The 16,467-nt window shown below is 41.7% G+C and overlaps 1 protein-coding gene across 1 annotated transcript; it reads left to right on the top strand.

Moving 5' to 3' along the window:
* Positions 1-10,400: 10,400 nt before the first annotated feature.
* pim1 (Pim-1 proto-oncogene, serine/threonine kinase) lies at positions 10,401-14,588 on the top strand. Its single transcript, XM_042410318.1, has 6 exons — positions 10,401-10,852; positions 11,117-11,223; positions 11,344-11,394; positions 11,575-11,941; positions 12,467-12,643; positions 12,757-14,588. The coding sequence occupies exons 1-6, from the start codon at positions 10,771-10,773 to the stop codon at positions 12,969-12,971; spliced, it is 999 nt and encodes a 332-aa protein (XP_042266252.1). The 5' UTR covers positions 10,401-10,770; the 3' UTR covers positions 12,972-14,588.
* The last annotated feature ends 1,879 nt before the right edge of the window (positions 14,589-16,467 follow it).

Raw genomic sequence — 16,467 nt, forward strand, 5'->3', positions numbered from 1 at the left:
AGTCTCACTGCTCCCACGCCTGAATCAGAATAAATGATCCAGGAGGGATGACAGTATGTGTGCATGTATAAAAGGGCATATGTGAAAATGGAGATACAGAGCAGACAGACACACACACACACCAGCGAGAAGTGAGAACCAAAGGGAGTGAAGGGTGATTAACCAAGCTTGGAGTTTCAAAATGGAAATCTCCTGTGTCAGCTGTTGACGTCTGCCAGTGTCTCAGGTTACGAGCTTTACTCGGGCTGATGGGACTTCCAGAGCACTGCTCCACTCTGATGGCCTATATTTGTTTAGCACACCCAGACTGTACAGCTTATCTCTCTCTGCTGCACTGTTGCTCTGAATTCTTCTTTTTGTCACACTGTATTTTTCTCCCACTTCTTTTTGACTTAAACTCTTTTGTTTTTCTTTCTCTGCGTTATATTTTTCCTCATGTCTCTGTCATCTTCTTCTCCCACCTCTTTCCCTCTGCCTGTGTTCCCCTCCTCCCCGTCTCCTGTTTGCTAAAGATGTAGTAGAGTCATACAGTAATTCTCCCAGGTAAGTAAACAAGACCCTTCCGTCCGTCACTGTTGATCCACCAGGCCCTCCGTTCGGTGCTGACGTCAGGGCTGGAGAATGTAAACAAAGGCTGGGACTCCAGGCTGTGCCTCTCCCACGTTCCCCTCACATCAATGGCCTGTGTTTATAGTAGGCTTCCCTGCACACAAGTGTTTGCTGGCGTGTGAGGAGCATGAAAGGAAAGTTACACATCCATGTGTGTTGCTAAGACTTGGTGAGTCCGGCAGTTTTCTGTAGCTTTGTTTGACCTGTCCACATTCTGAAGTACTGCAAGTTTAGCAGGCAGTCACCTCTGGGACAGCAGCAAAGTAAACAGATGGTTTGATGTAAAACAAAGGACATCTTCCTCATAAAATGAAGCATATTTTACATAAAAATGGATATTTCATATAAAACAATCAGTCACACAAAATGCTCACACAAGATACATTCTTGGCATTGTCTTTCCATAATGTTCGCTTTTCCAATATGTTGATTAAATCAGCAACATTGATTTTGGACCCAGGTTACTGAAAGTTATCACATAGTGGGAAATATTAAGCAGATTATGGAAAAAACACAATGTTGCAATCTTTCCTATCTCATCTAAAAAAAAAAGGTTTTACTAGACAGCCACTACTATCATTCATCCAGCCAACCAGCTGTTGTATACTCACTGGATTGCACCGGCAATTTGTGCTTCACCATGTGCTCCCTCTATTATTAACTTCCACAGTGACCCTCAAGGTCACCAGAGCCATAAAGGGTTTAGTCAGTGGCTGAGAATTGAGAGTTGAGAAATGAAAGAAAGAAAGAAATTTGTTTGGTTTGTGCATTCAAGCTCAGTGTCATTCATAAAGCCAAGTACTTCTGAGAAAAAGACAAAGGCATTGCCTTATTTTATGAGCATTGGGATCAAAATCATCTTTTCCTCAACAGTTTGTATAAAGAATACCAGATATTGCGATCCTTGCTGTAAGAGAAAAGAAGACAGGGCGACATGTCTTTCGGGCCTGGCAATAATTAGCAAGAGATGTTTGTTTACAAGAGTTCCATTAAGTGGGTGGTATTCTCATTCATTTCTTTAGAATTCAGGGTATGTATCATCCTGTGATGGAGACAGGATGTAATCAGGAGACAGATAGAGGGAAAAGAAAAGAAAAGAAAAGAAAAGAGAGGGTTAAAAGTAAAAGGCAATGGGACAAGGAAGTGAGGAGCAAAGGAATTTTTGCTGTGCATTCCCACCCTTCCCTCCAGGGACAGCACAGCACACATTAGAGTGCAATAGCCATGCTGAGAGGCCCCTCAGCAGCATGTGCTAGCCACACGTGTGGAGGGCCAGCAAAGGAAGGAGGCCAGGGCCACAGTGGGTGAGGCCAGCAGAGTGATGTCTTGTGTCCCAGCCATTCAAAGGTAAATTCACTCATCAGTGATCAGAAACTGTCAGTCCAGAAAACTCATCTCTTCAATGTGAATGTGACTTTATACAATACATTCATGATTTACATTGTAAAATACAATTCATTTTACAAAGCTGAGTTGATACTGAAGTGAAGAGGGACACTGAATATTCAACATTCTCAACATGAATAATCAGGCTCTTTGTGCTTAAATGGTTTTTGTTGGTGTTGTGTATCAGTAAGGTTTCACTCATGGAAGTACATCCTTTTACTGCACAGTTGCAGGTCAAACACAGTCTTGTAAGCAGAAAAATCATTTTAAAAACTTTATTTACACAATTTGACTAAATAATTCCAAATCAAGATCCACTTGGTAGCTGTTTCTAGAGCTTTCAACTATCAAAGCTCACAGAAAATTTCAAGGTGACCTTTTAAAGTCACACTGAAATTTTGCCAAGAAATCGGTGTATTTGTCCTTTGTGTTTGTTTTTACTTATTTGGTCAAAATTATTATCATCAAAACAAGAAATAGAAGTGTTTTTCTGCCATGGTAGTGTACCTTTGTTTAATTCAGTGGGAGGGAATTTTTGGTTCCAACTGACACTATCAGTGCTGGTAATTTGATTAGTGCAATATCAAACTTTATTTGAATAGCACCTTTCATACAAGTTAGTGCAATTCAAAGTGCTTCCCAGATGAATGACAATCTAATAAGAAGACAGAACAAATGTAGACAGTAAACAGTAAAAAAAAAATTGATACCAATGCACATGAGAAAGAAGAATTATGAAAATGTAATAAAATAATAGATTTAAAAACTTGAATAATAATAGAATAGAGGGAAATAAAAACTAGATTTTAAAATTAGATAAAATATTTAAGACAAATAAAACTGACAAGAGGGGAAAAAATTGTTTTCCTATTTTTATGCTGAAAAATGTTACATCAAGGGCTGTACAATGTTTGAGCTGTAGGATAATTTTCTCACTGCTTGTTGCCCAAGGCTACATGTATACAATGCAGAAAACACAGCAAAACAAAACAATGAATCACACATAAATATCGGTAAGAGCAGTCATTTTTAGTGCAAGGGATATCTTAGCATCGTAGTATTCATTCCAAAAATGATCTGTTTATTCTAAAACAAAGCAATGCAAAAGCAGGGCAGCTGAGCAGTCGAGCCCCGTATTTTGAGTTCAGCGGGTTCACTCTGGCCATCTCAACCGGCAGTGTATGGGAACTTAATCAGAAACCTCACAGTCTCTTCCAGGCTGCTCTGCTATAACAATCAAGGAGGAAGAAAAAAAAATCGTCTGGACTTCCTGATATGGGGTTTCCCAGGGAAGCAGCTTTGAGTAGTTTCTGGGCCATGACATCACCGGCAGCAACACAGAAGTGTTTTGATTCAACCGGAGGAGAGGGAGAAACTGGTGGGAAAACCCCTCTGCCATCACGACAACAACAACTCTTTGAGCTGCAATGCAAATCAACTGTAAACAGTGTAGAGGGGTGGGGGTTGGGGGAGAGTGAGAAAGAGAGAGTTGGGTGGGGGCTGAATTGAGAGGAGAGACAAAACAGAATGTCTGAAAAACTTTAAAATGGAAAGAGAAGGCAAAGCAAAACTAGTGCTAAAGTCAAGGGATTTTTTCAATGTTCCACAAGTTAACCAATGAGACTTATTCATTTGCCACAGGGCTATTTATAGGTGACATCATTGTAACCTGCCTCTCACATGAATAATTGTCCTATTCAGATGGCCTCAAAATGAAAACAGACCGGCTGATTGCTGAACGTAAAGAAAGGGCAAAGGCAAAAACCCCTCGTCTAACCCTGTGGGAAATTTGAAATAGTCCCACCACCAACATTCTTTGACTGTGACTGGCAACAGTGTCACTGGGGCTGTTTGTGCAACAGCAGTTTAATATGTCACTACTGTCTGTTTCCCACGTGGATAAATGTGTACAGACCCCACTCGACAACAACCCCCCCGTGCCCCCGCCCCCCTCTCCTCTTAACCTCCGTGGGAAGGTGACACAAGCAGCCTTCTTCCTGGTTCAGCACATTCCTCATATCTCTTATTCACGTTCCAAAGGCACATGGCTTCCCACTCCCCCCAATCCACCCTCTTCTCCACGACCCTCAGAGCCATTACAACACCAGTGGCAGGGCCACATCTAGGCACAGGCTTTCTAGGCACATGTCTAGGGCCTCATTGCCACTAGGGGGCCAAGACAAAGGGGTAGAGAACATCAACTGCCTACATTAAAAAATGTTTAACATATATTTTAAAATATTTTTAAAATATAAAAATCTGATCTAAAACTTAATTTGAATGTTTATATATTTATTTATTCATTCATTCTTTAAACGTACACAACATTAGGGTGGAGCCAATGTGCAGGAAAAGTATTTCCCGTTCAGTGGAGATCATGCGCGTATGTTAGCAGCAGCGACATATAGGCTAGCAGCTTTTCGGTATGCTTTTGGATGCAGCAGAGCGCAAAAAAAAGAAAAATGAAGAGGAAGAAAGAAAATGACAGAGAGAAGCTTTACACAAGTTTTTCTCCTCTATTGCAGGGTAGCTAATGTAATGCTGGTGTATGTTAGCGGTAACTATTACTTGATTAAATCTATCACTGACAACAAACTTACACTATCTTACACTAGTTATACCCAGTGTTGTAGTTACATTTATTTTTAAAAAGTTATATAAGAGCATCCTGGTAGCCTAGGCCTACTGGTTAAGACTGAAAAAGGATGTTTCTCTTTAGCAAACGTTACGCTATCTGGAGCACAAACATCTCCAGATCCAATAAAAGCAGGACAGAGCTGCTGATTAAACACTCGCTACAGAAGCATCTCACAGGCAGTGTATGTTCCAGTCCTGAACAGGGCTGTTTGTAACATAACCTGTAAAACCAAAACATAATGTGGATAGTGAAGGATATGAATTCATGCTAGGTCACTACTGGAGGTTGTTTAGCTAGTTAGCTGGGCAGCTCAAGTTAGTAACTTACATTAGAGAAGACAAACATGCTGTTTAATCCTTTCCTTTCAATGTTGTTCTTGTTTTCTTGGTTTTGAAAAAACTAAATCTTCTAAACTCTTTGTCAACAGAGCTAAAGTTACTAAAATGGAAATTTACAACTTTTTGACTATTTTATTTATAGGAGCTCATGTAATCATGTGTAATCATTATCAACACCATAGGAATCACGGGGAGGAAGCCTTATTTACTTTCTTAACTTCCACAAGGACAGGTCTGAAGCTGACAACAGTCCTTTCATTGTAACCAATGGCAACCTTAAAAGCATCCTACCCTTTTTAAACACAGATTATACCTACTCCTCCTTAACAAGCACAACAATAGCCATAAACAAACCTTACATGGTACCCTCAGTAGCCAAACCCCTAATTGAGACAAGTGGGGATGATTTCCTGGAAGAACAGTCTGAGTGGCGCTGGACAGGTATGCCAGTAACCTCTGACTCCAGACCAGGCCTGTGTTGACATGAAAGTTGACTCGTGGTGACCCCTAGGGAACTATACAGACCTTCTGTAGTGCTTTCCCACATAGGCCTCTTTGATGTCCACTGGGGCCTTTTCCCATGGCCCCATTGGTCAAGACCTCTCAGGACCTAAGGAGAGGAGGGGGTAAGAGACTACCTGAGGAGAGGTCAGGCCACACCGGAGGTTACCCACCACACAGTGATTCCCTCCTCCTTTAAGACACCTCTAAAAATAATTCACCCTCCCCATCCCTAATACAACCCCCACCCCCCACCCCCTCAACCCCGCCCCCCCTCCCCACCCCACTCCCCATCGACCACCTCCCCCACCCCAGGCACCCCCACACACACAAACATTCACACATGCTAATGCTTTCCTTACTTGGGGAGAGTTAAAAAGACTTTGCGCCTAATTTGGAAGCTTGACAGATAACGTTTCAGCATTTGTGTCTTTATTTGTGTATGTGTGTGTTTTAAGTGTGCATCAGCATGGGGAGGTCGGGTTAGCAACTTCCAGGTCCTGTGTTCAAAGAGTGAGCAACTGCCGACCACAACTTTCTCCTTAATGCAGTGAGATCAGTGCCGAGCGGGTCAATGAGACAACAATCAGTGACGGCTTCAACAGAAAACCAGGAGATATCTTAACCAGAACAACTGATATGTCTTCATCAATGAATTCCTGACTTATCATGTCTAAAGAAATAAACAACGATGACCCCAAAGGTCTCATTGTCTGGCAACCCAATCAACATAACTAACATGGGCAGGTTTTGTTTGTCTGAGAGGAGCAAGGCTGCTCCTCCTGCTGTGCTGCAGGGCAGTTTTAAAGCCCTCCTCTAATTATGGGGTAATCTTTGTCAATCACTGTCAAAGCATGCACAACACCATGAGACACCTGGCTCCATTCCATTTCTGCAGACCGCACTGCCCATCACATCTCCAGGATGTCTGGCTGTCAGTGGAGAGCATACAGATGACTTTTAGGGTGCTGTGAGTGATGTAACGTTAGCGCTTTAGAATGATGGCTTAATGGTTACATTTATTATGCCTGTGTGAAAGAGCCTTTTTGCGGACATAATAGCTTTGTTATGATGAGTGTAGCCTATATTCTTGGTAATATTTCTATTTAAAATCCATGTGTATGTTGTTACTTAAACCTGATGCATGTATGAATTCTAATTACTGCTATCAAATGGTGTAAAAACTGTTTATATGTCATTCAAACCTATCAATAAAGAGAATGCAATTTATCTGCATTACCATCATTACAGTTGAAAGGTTATCTCAGTCTACTGTAGGTCCACAAAGCCTCAAGTAATTATAATATAAAAACAGTAATAATCCTTTAGTTGGGAATATTTATGCATCTGCAGTGCTGAGTTGTATTTATTGTGTGCTCTGAAGTTACCGTAATTAATGACAAGGCTGGCAGTGATGTTAATGAGTGAAATATTTAAAACCATCACAGGAAAATGACAGAGAATGTCCATTAACCTTTAACACAGTCATCACTACTAAAGAATGAGCCTGTAATATTCTGCTTTAACCAGCAGTTAAACAGCAGTTTTACAGCAGTCATTTCCACACAAATAAAACAGCATGTTTCATAATTAGGTTTCCTTGCATATCAGGATGCTATGTGAATATCTGAGTGCTGCTTGAACTTTGCAGTTGCACATAGAGATGTGCAGAGGCCATATAAAAACACATTCCCATGTTCTATCCATTAAACATTGTTCAATCCATTCAGGGTATCCAGAGCCATTAACCCACCCTGTGCAAGCCTACACTTGTCCCATCCACCTCCATAATTGTTTTTCCTGCCACTTACAGAGTGGCAGCAGGTGGGATCTGCAGACAGCTGGAGAGGTGATTGGCTGGCCATCATGATTGATGGACGAGCAATTGTTTTAAGTGCAGACAAGTGGCTGAGCCTTTTACGATATCCATGAAGACAGAGCGGAGTGAAAGAGAGAAAGACAGAGAAACAAAATGCGATAGAAGAAGAGGATTCAGGGAATCTATGAGACCATGCATATAGGGGAAAGTGAATCGTCACCTAATAAGAAAATGTGTGCTTGGTTAATATGTTACATGGAAATGTCATATAAATTTGTGACCAAGAGTGGAAGTAGAGTATCAGGTCAAGGGTGTACTGAAGTGTTGAGCAGATAACAGGGTTTATGGGAAGCTGCACTTGCAAAACAAAGTTGCGCAAAAAGGAGACTAAATTACAGTATCACAGTCAAGTGGAACATGTGCTGCTTACAGTGGATAATGAGTTTGTGTTATCTAGCCATCATATTTTTGTGAATTCATAATAAACGAAGAGATATTACATTTTAAAACTCCATCACAACACAGTAGCTGTTCAAACAGAGTATTACATTAGAAAGAAACATACTTTTTATTGCTCCAAAATGTAAAACCCTATTGAAAATACTGTCAGTTTTTATGCCAAATTACCAAAATGTACATTTCAGAATATGAGATGTCTCTGGGCAGAAACTTGATATATTCCAGTGTATTTTGCATATAATGATTACACTCAAACATTCTACATGGAGAAATGTAATTTGGTGTTGTGAAACTTTCCTGTCCTGTGGCCAGGGTTTCTATTTATCTAGAAAGAGGAAGTAATTCATAGAAATATTATGTAAGCCAAATCTTTTGCCACAGTGCTGTTTTCCCTTGTGACCTCTAAAGTTAATGTTGTGCAGTGCAGGGCAAATATATCAGTGAAAAGGTGGCAAAAACTTGATTGACTGTGACAAAAGCTCTTCAGATGTAGGGTTGCATGGGTCAAAAAACTAGGATGTCCTGCCTTACAGTAAGAACCTGTTGCCATCTCCAGAGAAAACTGAGACTTCCAGCGATTGGACTGAACAGCTGGTCCCAAAGAGAGCAGTGCAACTAATAATCTGCCCCTCTGACACATGGGGTTAGATGGCTGTCATTTGAGCTCTGCTGATCATGCAGGCAGGGATATCTGCAGCCCCAGAGAGATGCACTCACTGGTGGCATTTCATAGGCCTGCGGTCACTGTCACACTCATTGCTTTGGACCTCTCCATTTTCACACACCTCTCCAATGCCCCTGACTGAGCATGAACTCAGTGCACACACCTCTCTGGAGCTTTCAGGACACTATAAAACCACCAAGGATTGCACTACTATTACTGGTGCTGCTACTGTAGCTTAACAAAAACAATAAAAATCATAGACGTTTCACATGCTCAGTAGTATGTCATATGAAAAGCAATAGATGAGCCCTTAAAAGTGACTTAATAGTCTGCTCAACTTTTACACGCAGATTTACAAAAAAAACAGTTCTATTGTTTTAAAGGGCACTTTCAAAGGTGACTAATAGTAACACTGATACTCAGGAGTGTCAGCACCTGCTTTGCATATTGTCTTCAAACATTTACAAACATTACAGGAATTTGCCCAGGGCATCCTAAAAGCAAGTATGAACACTCCCATGCTCTCATTTTCATTATAGTCAGGCAGGGTGACCTGCCAACAGCCAACAAGAAATAGTTCCCATAACCTTTCTTTACAAGTCGGTCTACGTAAATGTCAAGTGGTTTAGGTTTATATTAAAACTATTTATTTCTGTGCTCATGTTGGCAACACAGCTGCATTTTAATAAAGGGTTGCTTATACATGCAACCAAAAAGTAGTGAGTATTAAATAATTGGACTATGGATACAAATAAACTTTATCATTAAATATAGTACATCTGCCAAAAGTCCATTAAAATGAATAAAGATTAATCAAATAAACGTTTATTCCTTGTTAATCATTTCTCCCCCAGTCTGATAGGGGACAATGTTACATTACCCTACATGAGTATTAGTGAAATACACCATATCAGCATTGTGATTGTAAACAATTTACCATAAAAGTAAAACAAAACATAACTTTTAAACTGGAGAAAGAAAGAGAGAGAGAGAGAGAGAGAGAGAGAGAGAGAGAGAGAGAGAGAGAGAGAGAGAGAGAGAGAGAGAGAGAGAATGCCATTCAGACAATAACATGCGCGGGAAAAAGAGGGCTGGGAGAGGAGGAACAGAAATAGGAGGAGGAGGGGGAGTAAATGGAAGGCTTTTTATCTCTAGTTTCCCACATCCTGCGAACGGCTGCAAACGCGGCCACCCAATTAGAAAGAATGAGTGGAATGCGCCTATTCTCCACAGCGCGCTTTGATGCGCAGCCAGTTGAGAGGCATTGTCAGGCAACTCAAATAAAGACTATAGTCCTGATCTTCACTTGGCCAGTAAACCTCTGTGTTTAATGTGAAAATAATCAGGTAAATGGCAGGGGATTAGAATAGCTGGAATGCAATTGATGAACTGCTCTCAGCTTGTGTCTCCTCGGCGCAAAATGTCTTTATTATGCCATGCGGATGCTTTAGTGCAACAGCAAGTCTGTTTCTGTTCTCAATGGCAGACACAACATGTGGAGAGGAAAGCAGAATGCACAACTGAAAAACGCAGTAATGTGAGAATTTCATGCATTTATATGTAAAGAATGTACGACATCTGATAAATGTTATTATTATGTTATATTTTGGACCGGAACAAAATAGAATAAGTTTCAGTGTATAAACACATGATGTATTCCTATTTTGCGAGGTCCACTAGGATTCGTTTCTCGTAGCCTATTCCCTGAGTCAGTTTCCCGCGAAAGGAGGAACCGGGGAGGGAGGGGGATGCACTTAGCTTTGAATTTGCATTTCCCCCAAAGTGAACTCATAATTATTACTTTACTCATCCCTCCTTTTTGGCGCGTTTTGATTCCCGCCACGTTTTGTCTCTGGCCCGTTGGCTTTATTTTCATTCGGTGATTGACGTGCGTTTGGAATGCGTATCTGCATTTCTATTGGTACAGAGAGCGGAAAGGGGCGGTGAGCAACGGCCTCTTACTACTGCTTTAAAAGCATCCTCCCCCCGCCTCTTATTTCCAAAGCCGGTGTCTGAGGGAGGCGTAGGTCTGTACACCGTATTATCTGTTTATATAGTCAATTTTACTGTTTACAAAACACCGCGGGGAACAGCTGTGGTTTCGCGTTAGTTTTTAACGTGAACTCATATATCCATACGCCGGAACGAAGTCTTTGGCCATATTTTCCTGGATCAAAGCGGTGGTTTTTCTTCTATCCGGATGAGAGGATCCCCACCGTATTTTTTGTTCGTGCAACGTGGACTTCACGCGCTACACGGGAGCCGGGAGAGCCGTACTACCGGAATAAAATTACTGTTTTAAAGCAAAAGAACGAAGATACACGTCGTTTACCCGTGGTGGATATCCTCAAAAGGAATGCTTCTTTCCAAGCTCAATTCTCTGGCCCACATCTCCACCGTAGACATGCCGGCGAAGATCCAGCTTCAAGTTCATCAAGGTTAGACGCCCTTTTTTCCACTGTGTTGTCATGGAGGACGAGGCTGCAGTAATGGCTGGCAGCCCGCTTACCGTGACTCAGTCCACATGCTGCTACTCGATCATTTTCAAGGACGGCAATTCATTGAAGCCGTCGTTTCATTTATTTACTATATTAGGAGCATTGTAATGTTTTGATACATTGATACTGCCGTTACTTTGCCACAGATACCGGTGTTTCTAGAGAGATAGCTGGTATTTACTGGCTGTGTTTATGTCGTTACAGTGAAGGAGAGGGAGCCTTTCGAGAAGCTGTACCAGGTCGGCGCTGTGCTGGGTAGCGGCGGGTTCGGCACCGTCTACTCCGGTACGAGGATATCCGACGGAGCTCCGGTTAGTATGCCAGTTGTGTTATAATAAACAATATTTTATTTTTAAGCGCCTGCTTTACGTGTTTGTTTTTTGTACAGTTGAATTTTGTGGTTTGACGCGGTCTCTTCTTTGCCCTGCTAGGTTGCTGTCAAACATGTAGCAAAGGGCAGGGTCTCCGAGTGGGGAGAGCTGGTAAGTAACGTTTTATACGACTGTTGTTATCATTCATATCTACATAATTAACACGATATTATACAATGGAAACGTGTTTTGTTTTTTACATACACTAATGTGAACATATTTGGTTTGATTTGGGCTTATTTTAGCATTTCTGTGTATAATAAATGTTCATTTTTATAATTATTTCTTAAGCCCAACGGCTCCCGGGTCCCCATGGAGATCGTGCTGTTGAAGAAAGTCGGGACGGGCTTCCGCGGCGTTATCAAGATGCTGGACTGGTTTGAGCGACCGGACAGCTTCATCATCGTGATGGAGAGACCCGAGAACGTCAAGGACCTTTTTGACTTCATCACGGAGAAAGGTGCCTTACCGGAGGAGCTGGCGCGGAGCTTTTTCCGCCAGGTGCTGGAGGCCGTGCGGCACTGTCACAACTGCGGAGTGGTGCACCGGGACATCAAAGACGAGAACATCCTCATCGACCTCCGCACCGGAGAGATGAAGCTCATCGACTTCGGATCCGGAGCCCTGCTGAAGGACACCATTTACACAGACTTTGATGGTGAGTTACTCATGCTCAGAACTTCGCATTATTATTATCTAATTTTTATTAGATACAATTGGATGTGTCTAATTTTGAACACCACAGCTATTTGGGTAGGCCAGTGAACCTCCAGTTTAGGATATGATGTGCCCCAGACCCCCCCCAGCACAAATTCCTAGGTTGTGTCATCTCTGACATCCCCCACAGCAGCCTATAAATACAGACTGGGCAGCACTGCCTGCGTTTTGGCGCCCCCCATTGGAAGGAAGTGGTATTTTTACAACTCAAAGTTTGTAAACAAAGTCACATGTCTGCTCCCCCTCCCACACACACTTCTCTCTCACACACACACTGGCACCTGAGCCCAGAAAACAGCCAAAGATACAGGTTCAGCTGATAAATCAGTACTCTTTGTTAATCATTTAACCCCCTCAGCAAGGTTTTCATTTTCTATTTATAACAGATCTAATAACAGATTCTCAGTCAGTCAATATTTTGTTTTCTGTTCATTTTTTAAAGATTTCCTCCTTTTTTTTGTTTCAGGCACAAGAGTGTACAGCCCGCCAGAGTGGATCAAATATCATCGCTATCATGGGCGCTCTGCCACAGTTTGGTCCCTGGGTGTCTTGCTGTATGACATGGTGTGTGGGGACATCCCATTTGAACATGATGAAGAGATCATAAGAGGACAAGTGCTCTTCCGGAGGAGAATCTCCACAGGTAAATTCACACTGCAGTTCATATCTTAGCTTTTTGATCATGGATGTGTAATATTTCATAATCAGTTTATTGCTCCAGACTCATGCGTTGTCATCTTTCTCCTCAACCTCCAGAATGCCAGCAGTTGATCAAGTGGTGTCTGTCTCTGCGGCCGGCAGACCGCCCATCCTTTGAGGACATTATCAACCACTCGTGGATGCAGAGCACATCCTCCTCCGTGGTCTCATCCACAGTGCAGACAGAGAAGACCACCACAGAGATCAGACTGCACAGCATCAGCCATGAGCCCACAGCCTTCACTCCCTCCCCTGTGGCAGTGGCTCGGTGATGGAGGAAAACAGTTCGCTCCGGGCTGGTCTGGTCCGAACTGGACTGCACTGAGGCTATTACAAAAAGACTTAGGTAACAGACTTGAAACAGAGACTTGTCTGCGCCCTTGACGCAGACAAGGTCGAGGTGTAAAGGACCACACGCAAGGTTGTGACAAAACCATCACCCCTTGGTTTCAAACCATGCAGGCCAGACCCAGACCCTCTCCACCCTCACGCCCAACTTTACTTTTTCCCGGACGTTGATCCACGTCAGTGTCAGAACATCATCTTCACTGGACTCTGATCTAGGCAACGGGTGTTTATCAGTCTGTCGGAGGGCGTGCTCTGTATGCACGGACACCTGCAATTGAGCAAATACAGCACACATGCCCACTGTTTTGCTGAATGGCAGGTGGACAGTCCGAGTTATGTAACCTCTCGCTACACTGTACTCTGCTCCCTCTTTCTATTTCTCTGTGTCACAGCAGAGTGGGAAGAGCAGACGTGTTGGCAAAGAGGAGCATGATTTTAAAAAAGTGCCTTCTGTGAGATTGTTGGGGGGGACCCTGAAAATACTTGAATTTGTGAAAGTGAACAGGCTCTTCTTCTTGACGGCCTTTTTGTTCCTTACTCTTCACAAGGCTTTATATTGTTTATTGCTGTTTTTCCTCTCTTCCACTCATGGGCCTAGATCAGTAAAGCCTATGCCATTACAACCACTACTATCACTACTTCTACTACTCCAATGTCATTAGCAACCAGACAACCTCATAGCTCCGGCAGCAACCTGTGCAAAACAATCATAAAAAAAAGAAACACTGGACTTACCTCACTCTCTCTATACTACAGCATCCACCTCTACTCTACTTTACAACCTCCGCTTCCTCCTCTTCTTGTGTTGTACTATATACAGACACACAGCTTAGGTGACCGCTCATTCACACCCACCTGAATGCACACCACAATGCAAACTCAACCATACCAGAATACAACATCTTCTGCTCTTCACTTCAATTTTTTTTAGAACAGTGCCTCACAAAGGTCTTAAATTTGGTGGGGACAAGAATTGTAAATAATAACAATATTTATTATTGCTGTGACACTCAATGAGCTTTTTTTGTCGCAGAATTTATTTATTTATTTATAAGAGAATTTCGGCTGTACGTATATTTCATTCCACAGTCACTGAAGGGCCCACAGATTATTTAAAAGACAAACAAAGATGAATTTTTCTTTTTTCTTTGACCATATTTATGGCTTGAAAATTTTTAAAAGAGCAGATGTGTGTGTGTATGTTTGTGTATGTAATGTAAATAATGTGTAAATAGTCTTGAAAGCACTTCCATCTTAATGTATCTAAACATTGAACGTCTACTGATGGTGACTGGTTTTGTTACTCTGTTGTCCGCTGTGGGAGCGAGTGAATTCTGAATGTTGGAGTGATGTGTGCGTGTGTGTGTGTGTGTGTGTGTGTGTGTGTGTGTGTGTGTGTGTGTGTGTGAGTGAGTGCATGAGAAACTTCTGGGTGTATGATTGTAGCTTGGATTGTTTTTTTTCATCCATTCAAATTAGAATTGTAAATTATGTTAGAAACTATTTTTATACGATTTTAATAAATATTTTTTTAACTATGACACTTGACTCCTTTGCATTGCTTAAAGTGACACCATATGTGAAACCAAATGTCATACATGTATGGAATTAAAACATCAGTGTGCTGGGATAGAAATGCCTAATGAGGTTTAATACCAAACAAAATCTCAACTACATACACTCCATATCAGTTTGTCTATCTTTTATTTAAGAGTTAAAACAACAGCAGCACACATCTTAACACATAAATAGATTTTTTTTCTAGGTTAGAAGGTTATACAATTTTCTCAGCAGGTTTCCTGTGTGACACTTCAGTAGAAAAGCAGCAGATGTGGAAAACAGATGAAGAGATAAGAGACGACGGGCTGGTGGAAGGCAAATAGCAACAGAAAGGGGCAGGGTGCATATATAGAAAAAGGAGAAAACAAGCTCATAACATTCATGAAATTGACTTCCCCTACAAACTGTGAGATATTTAAGCATAGCAAAGACAGGACAGACATCATTATTAATAACATGTTCTTCAGCATGGACTCTTTCCTACTGTGTTTGAGAAGATACTTTATGTAGAGGAGTTACTGTCCTGATGAGTTTGATTTTGCCGAGGTGATCTGACATGGCTGAATGAAAGAACTCACCCAGTGAATTATCTGAATCTATCTGAGAGTATGAAGACAGAGCACATGCTCATTTCAAGAACCAAAAAGAGTCATCTCAGGATTTCAGCTTTGTTAAACAAATCACTCCTAAAGGTTTGAATGGAGAATCTACAATGTTTTTAGATAATAATGTTAACATATGAGCTGTCATTTTTAATAATTTACTAAGCACTGGTTGCTTGTCATCAGTGGTGAAGAGTAACAAAGTGCATTTACTCAAGTTCTGCACATCAGTACAATTTTGAGATACTTGTACTTGACATCAGTATTTAAATTTGATGCTACCTTTATACTTATATTTCTATACATTTCAGAGGGAAATATTGTACTTTTTACTCCCCTATACTTATCTGACAACTACAGTTGGTATGTGGATTCACATTCTAGAGGAGTGGCTGCACTGGGAGTGAACTCCTGATTACATCTCAAACTTGGACCCAAAAAATTGGAACATTTTGCAAATTAACACTCAAAAATCTTCAGAAAGGACTTTATAGCAGAAGTAATATCATTGATCAGCAAGAACAGAAGAGAAAACATCATCTTTGGATATATTTTTCAAATCAGAACAACTAGCTAGCTGTCAATTGCTAACTGCTACCTGCTGTTACCAATATTCCAAAGGAGATACAGCACTAAAGAAGCTAACAGAAGAGTTTTTTTTTTTTTCAAAAATAAGAAGAAAACTTAAAGGATCCTTGCTGGTAATGTAATCCACGCATGCTGGAGCCTCTTTATGCACCTTGGACTCAAGAAGTGATGGCATATAGCTAGGGGTCACTCATCGGGGTGGGGAGATGGTCAGCTCACCCCCCTGCCAGTCCAGGTTTTCAAATGTAAACATCAGATTAAATACCAAATAAGACCATTTGTACATCTATCTCAACATCGAAGGAAACGGTCCTGGCCATATGGATCTTCTGGGGTTCCTAACTGCCCAGATGGCAGCCTTTTCTCCCCGCTGACATCGAGAGTAGGTTCCGGGTGCACCAGGCCGGTGCTGAGGGGCTCAAGAGGAGCTTCTACCTTCTGGCCACTGGGATTCTGGATGGGATTGCTACATAGGACTGTCATCCAAGGCCGTTTATCGTACCACAGGGCATGCCTGTCAAAAACTGCATCAAGTTCAAAGCAGCGTTTCATCAGCAAAAACACCTGGGCTGTGTTTCATGGAGTGCTTTTTGGACTACTGTTGGTACTCATTGCTGTATTGCCTGTATGTGTCTGTCTGGCCAGAGCAATCAACACTGATGGAAAACAA

Source organism: Thunnus maccoyii, chromosome 4 (assembly GCF_910596095.1).
Source record: "Thunnus maccoyii chromosome 4, fThuMac1.1, whole genome shotgun sequence".
Taxonomy (NCBI): domain Eukaryota; kingdom Metazoa; phylum Chordata; class Actinopteri; order Scombriformes; family Scombridae; genus Thunnus; species Thunnus maccoyii.

Excerpts from the sequence above, each read along its gene's own strand:
- pim1 (XM_042410318.1), top strand. The coding sequence starts at position 10,771 with ATGCTTCTTTCCAAGCTCAATTCTCTGGCCCACATCTCCACCGTAGAC. Across the intron at positions 10,853-11,116 it reads CCAGCTTCAAGTTCATCAAG|TGAAGGAGAGGGAGCCTTTC; the intron begins GTTAGACGCCCT and ends ATGTCGTTACAG. Across the intron at positions 11,942-12,466 it reads CATTTACACAGACTTTGATG|GCACAAGAGTGTACAGCCCG; the intron begins GTGAGTTACTCA and ends TTTTTGTTTCAG.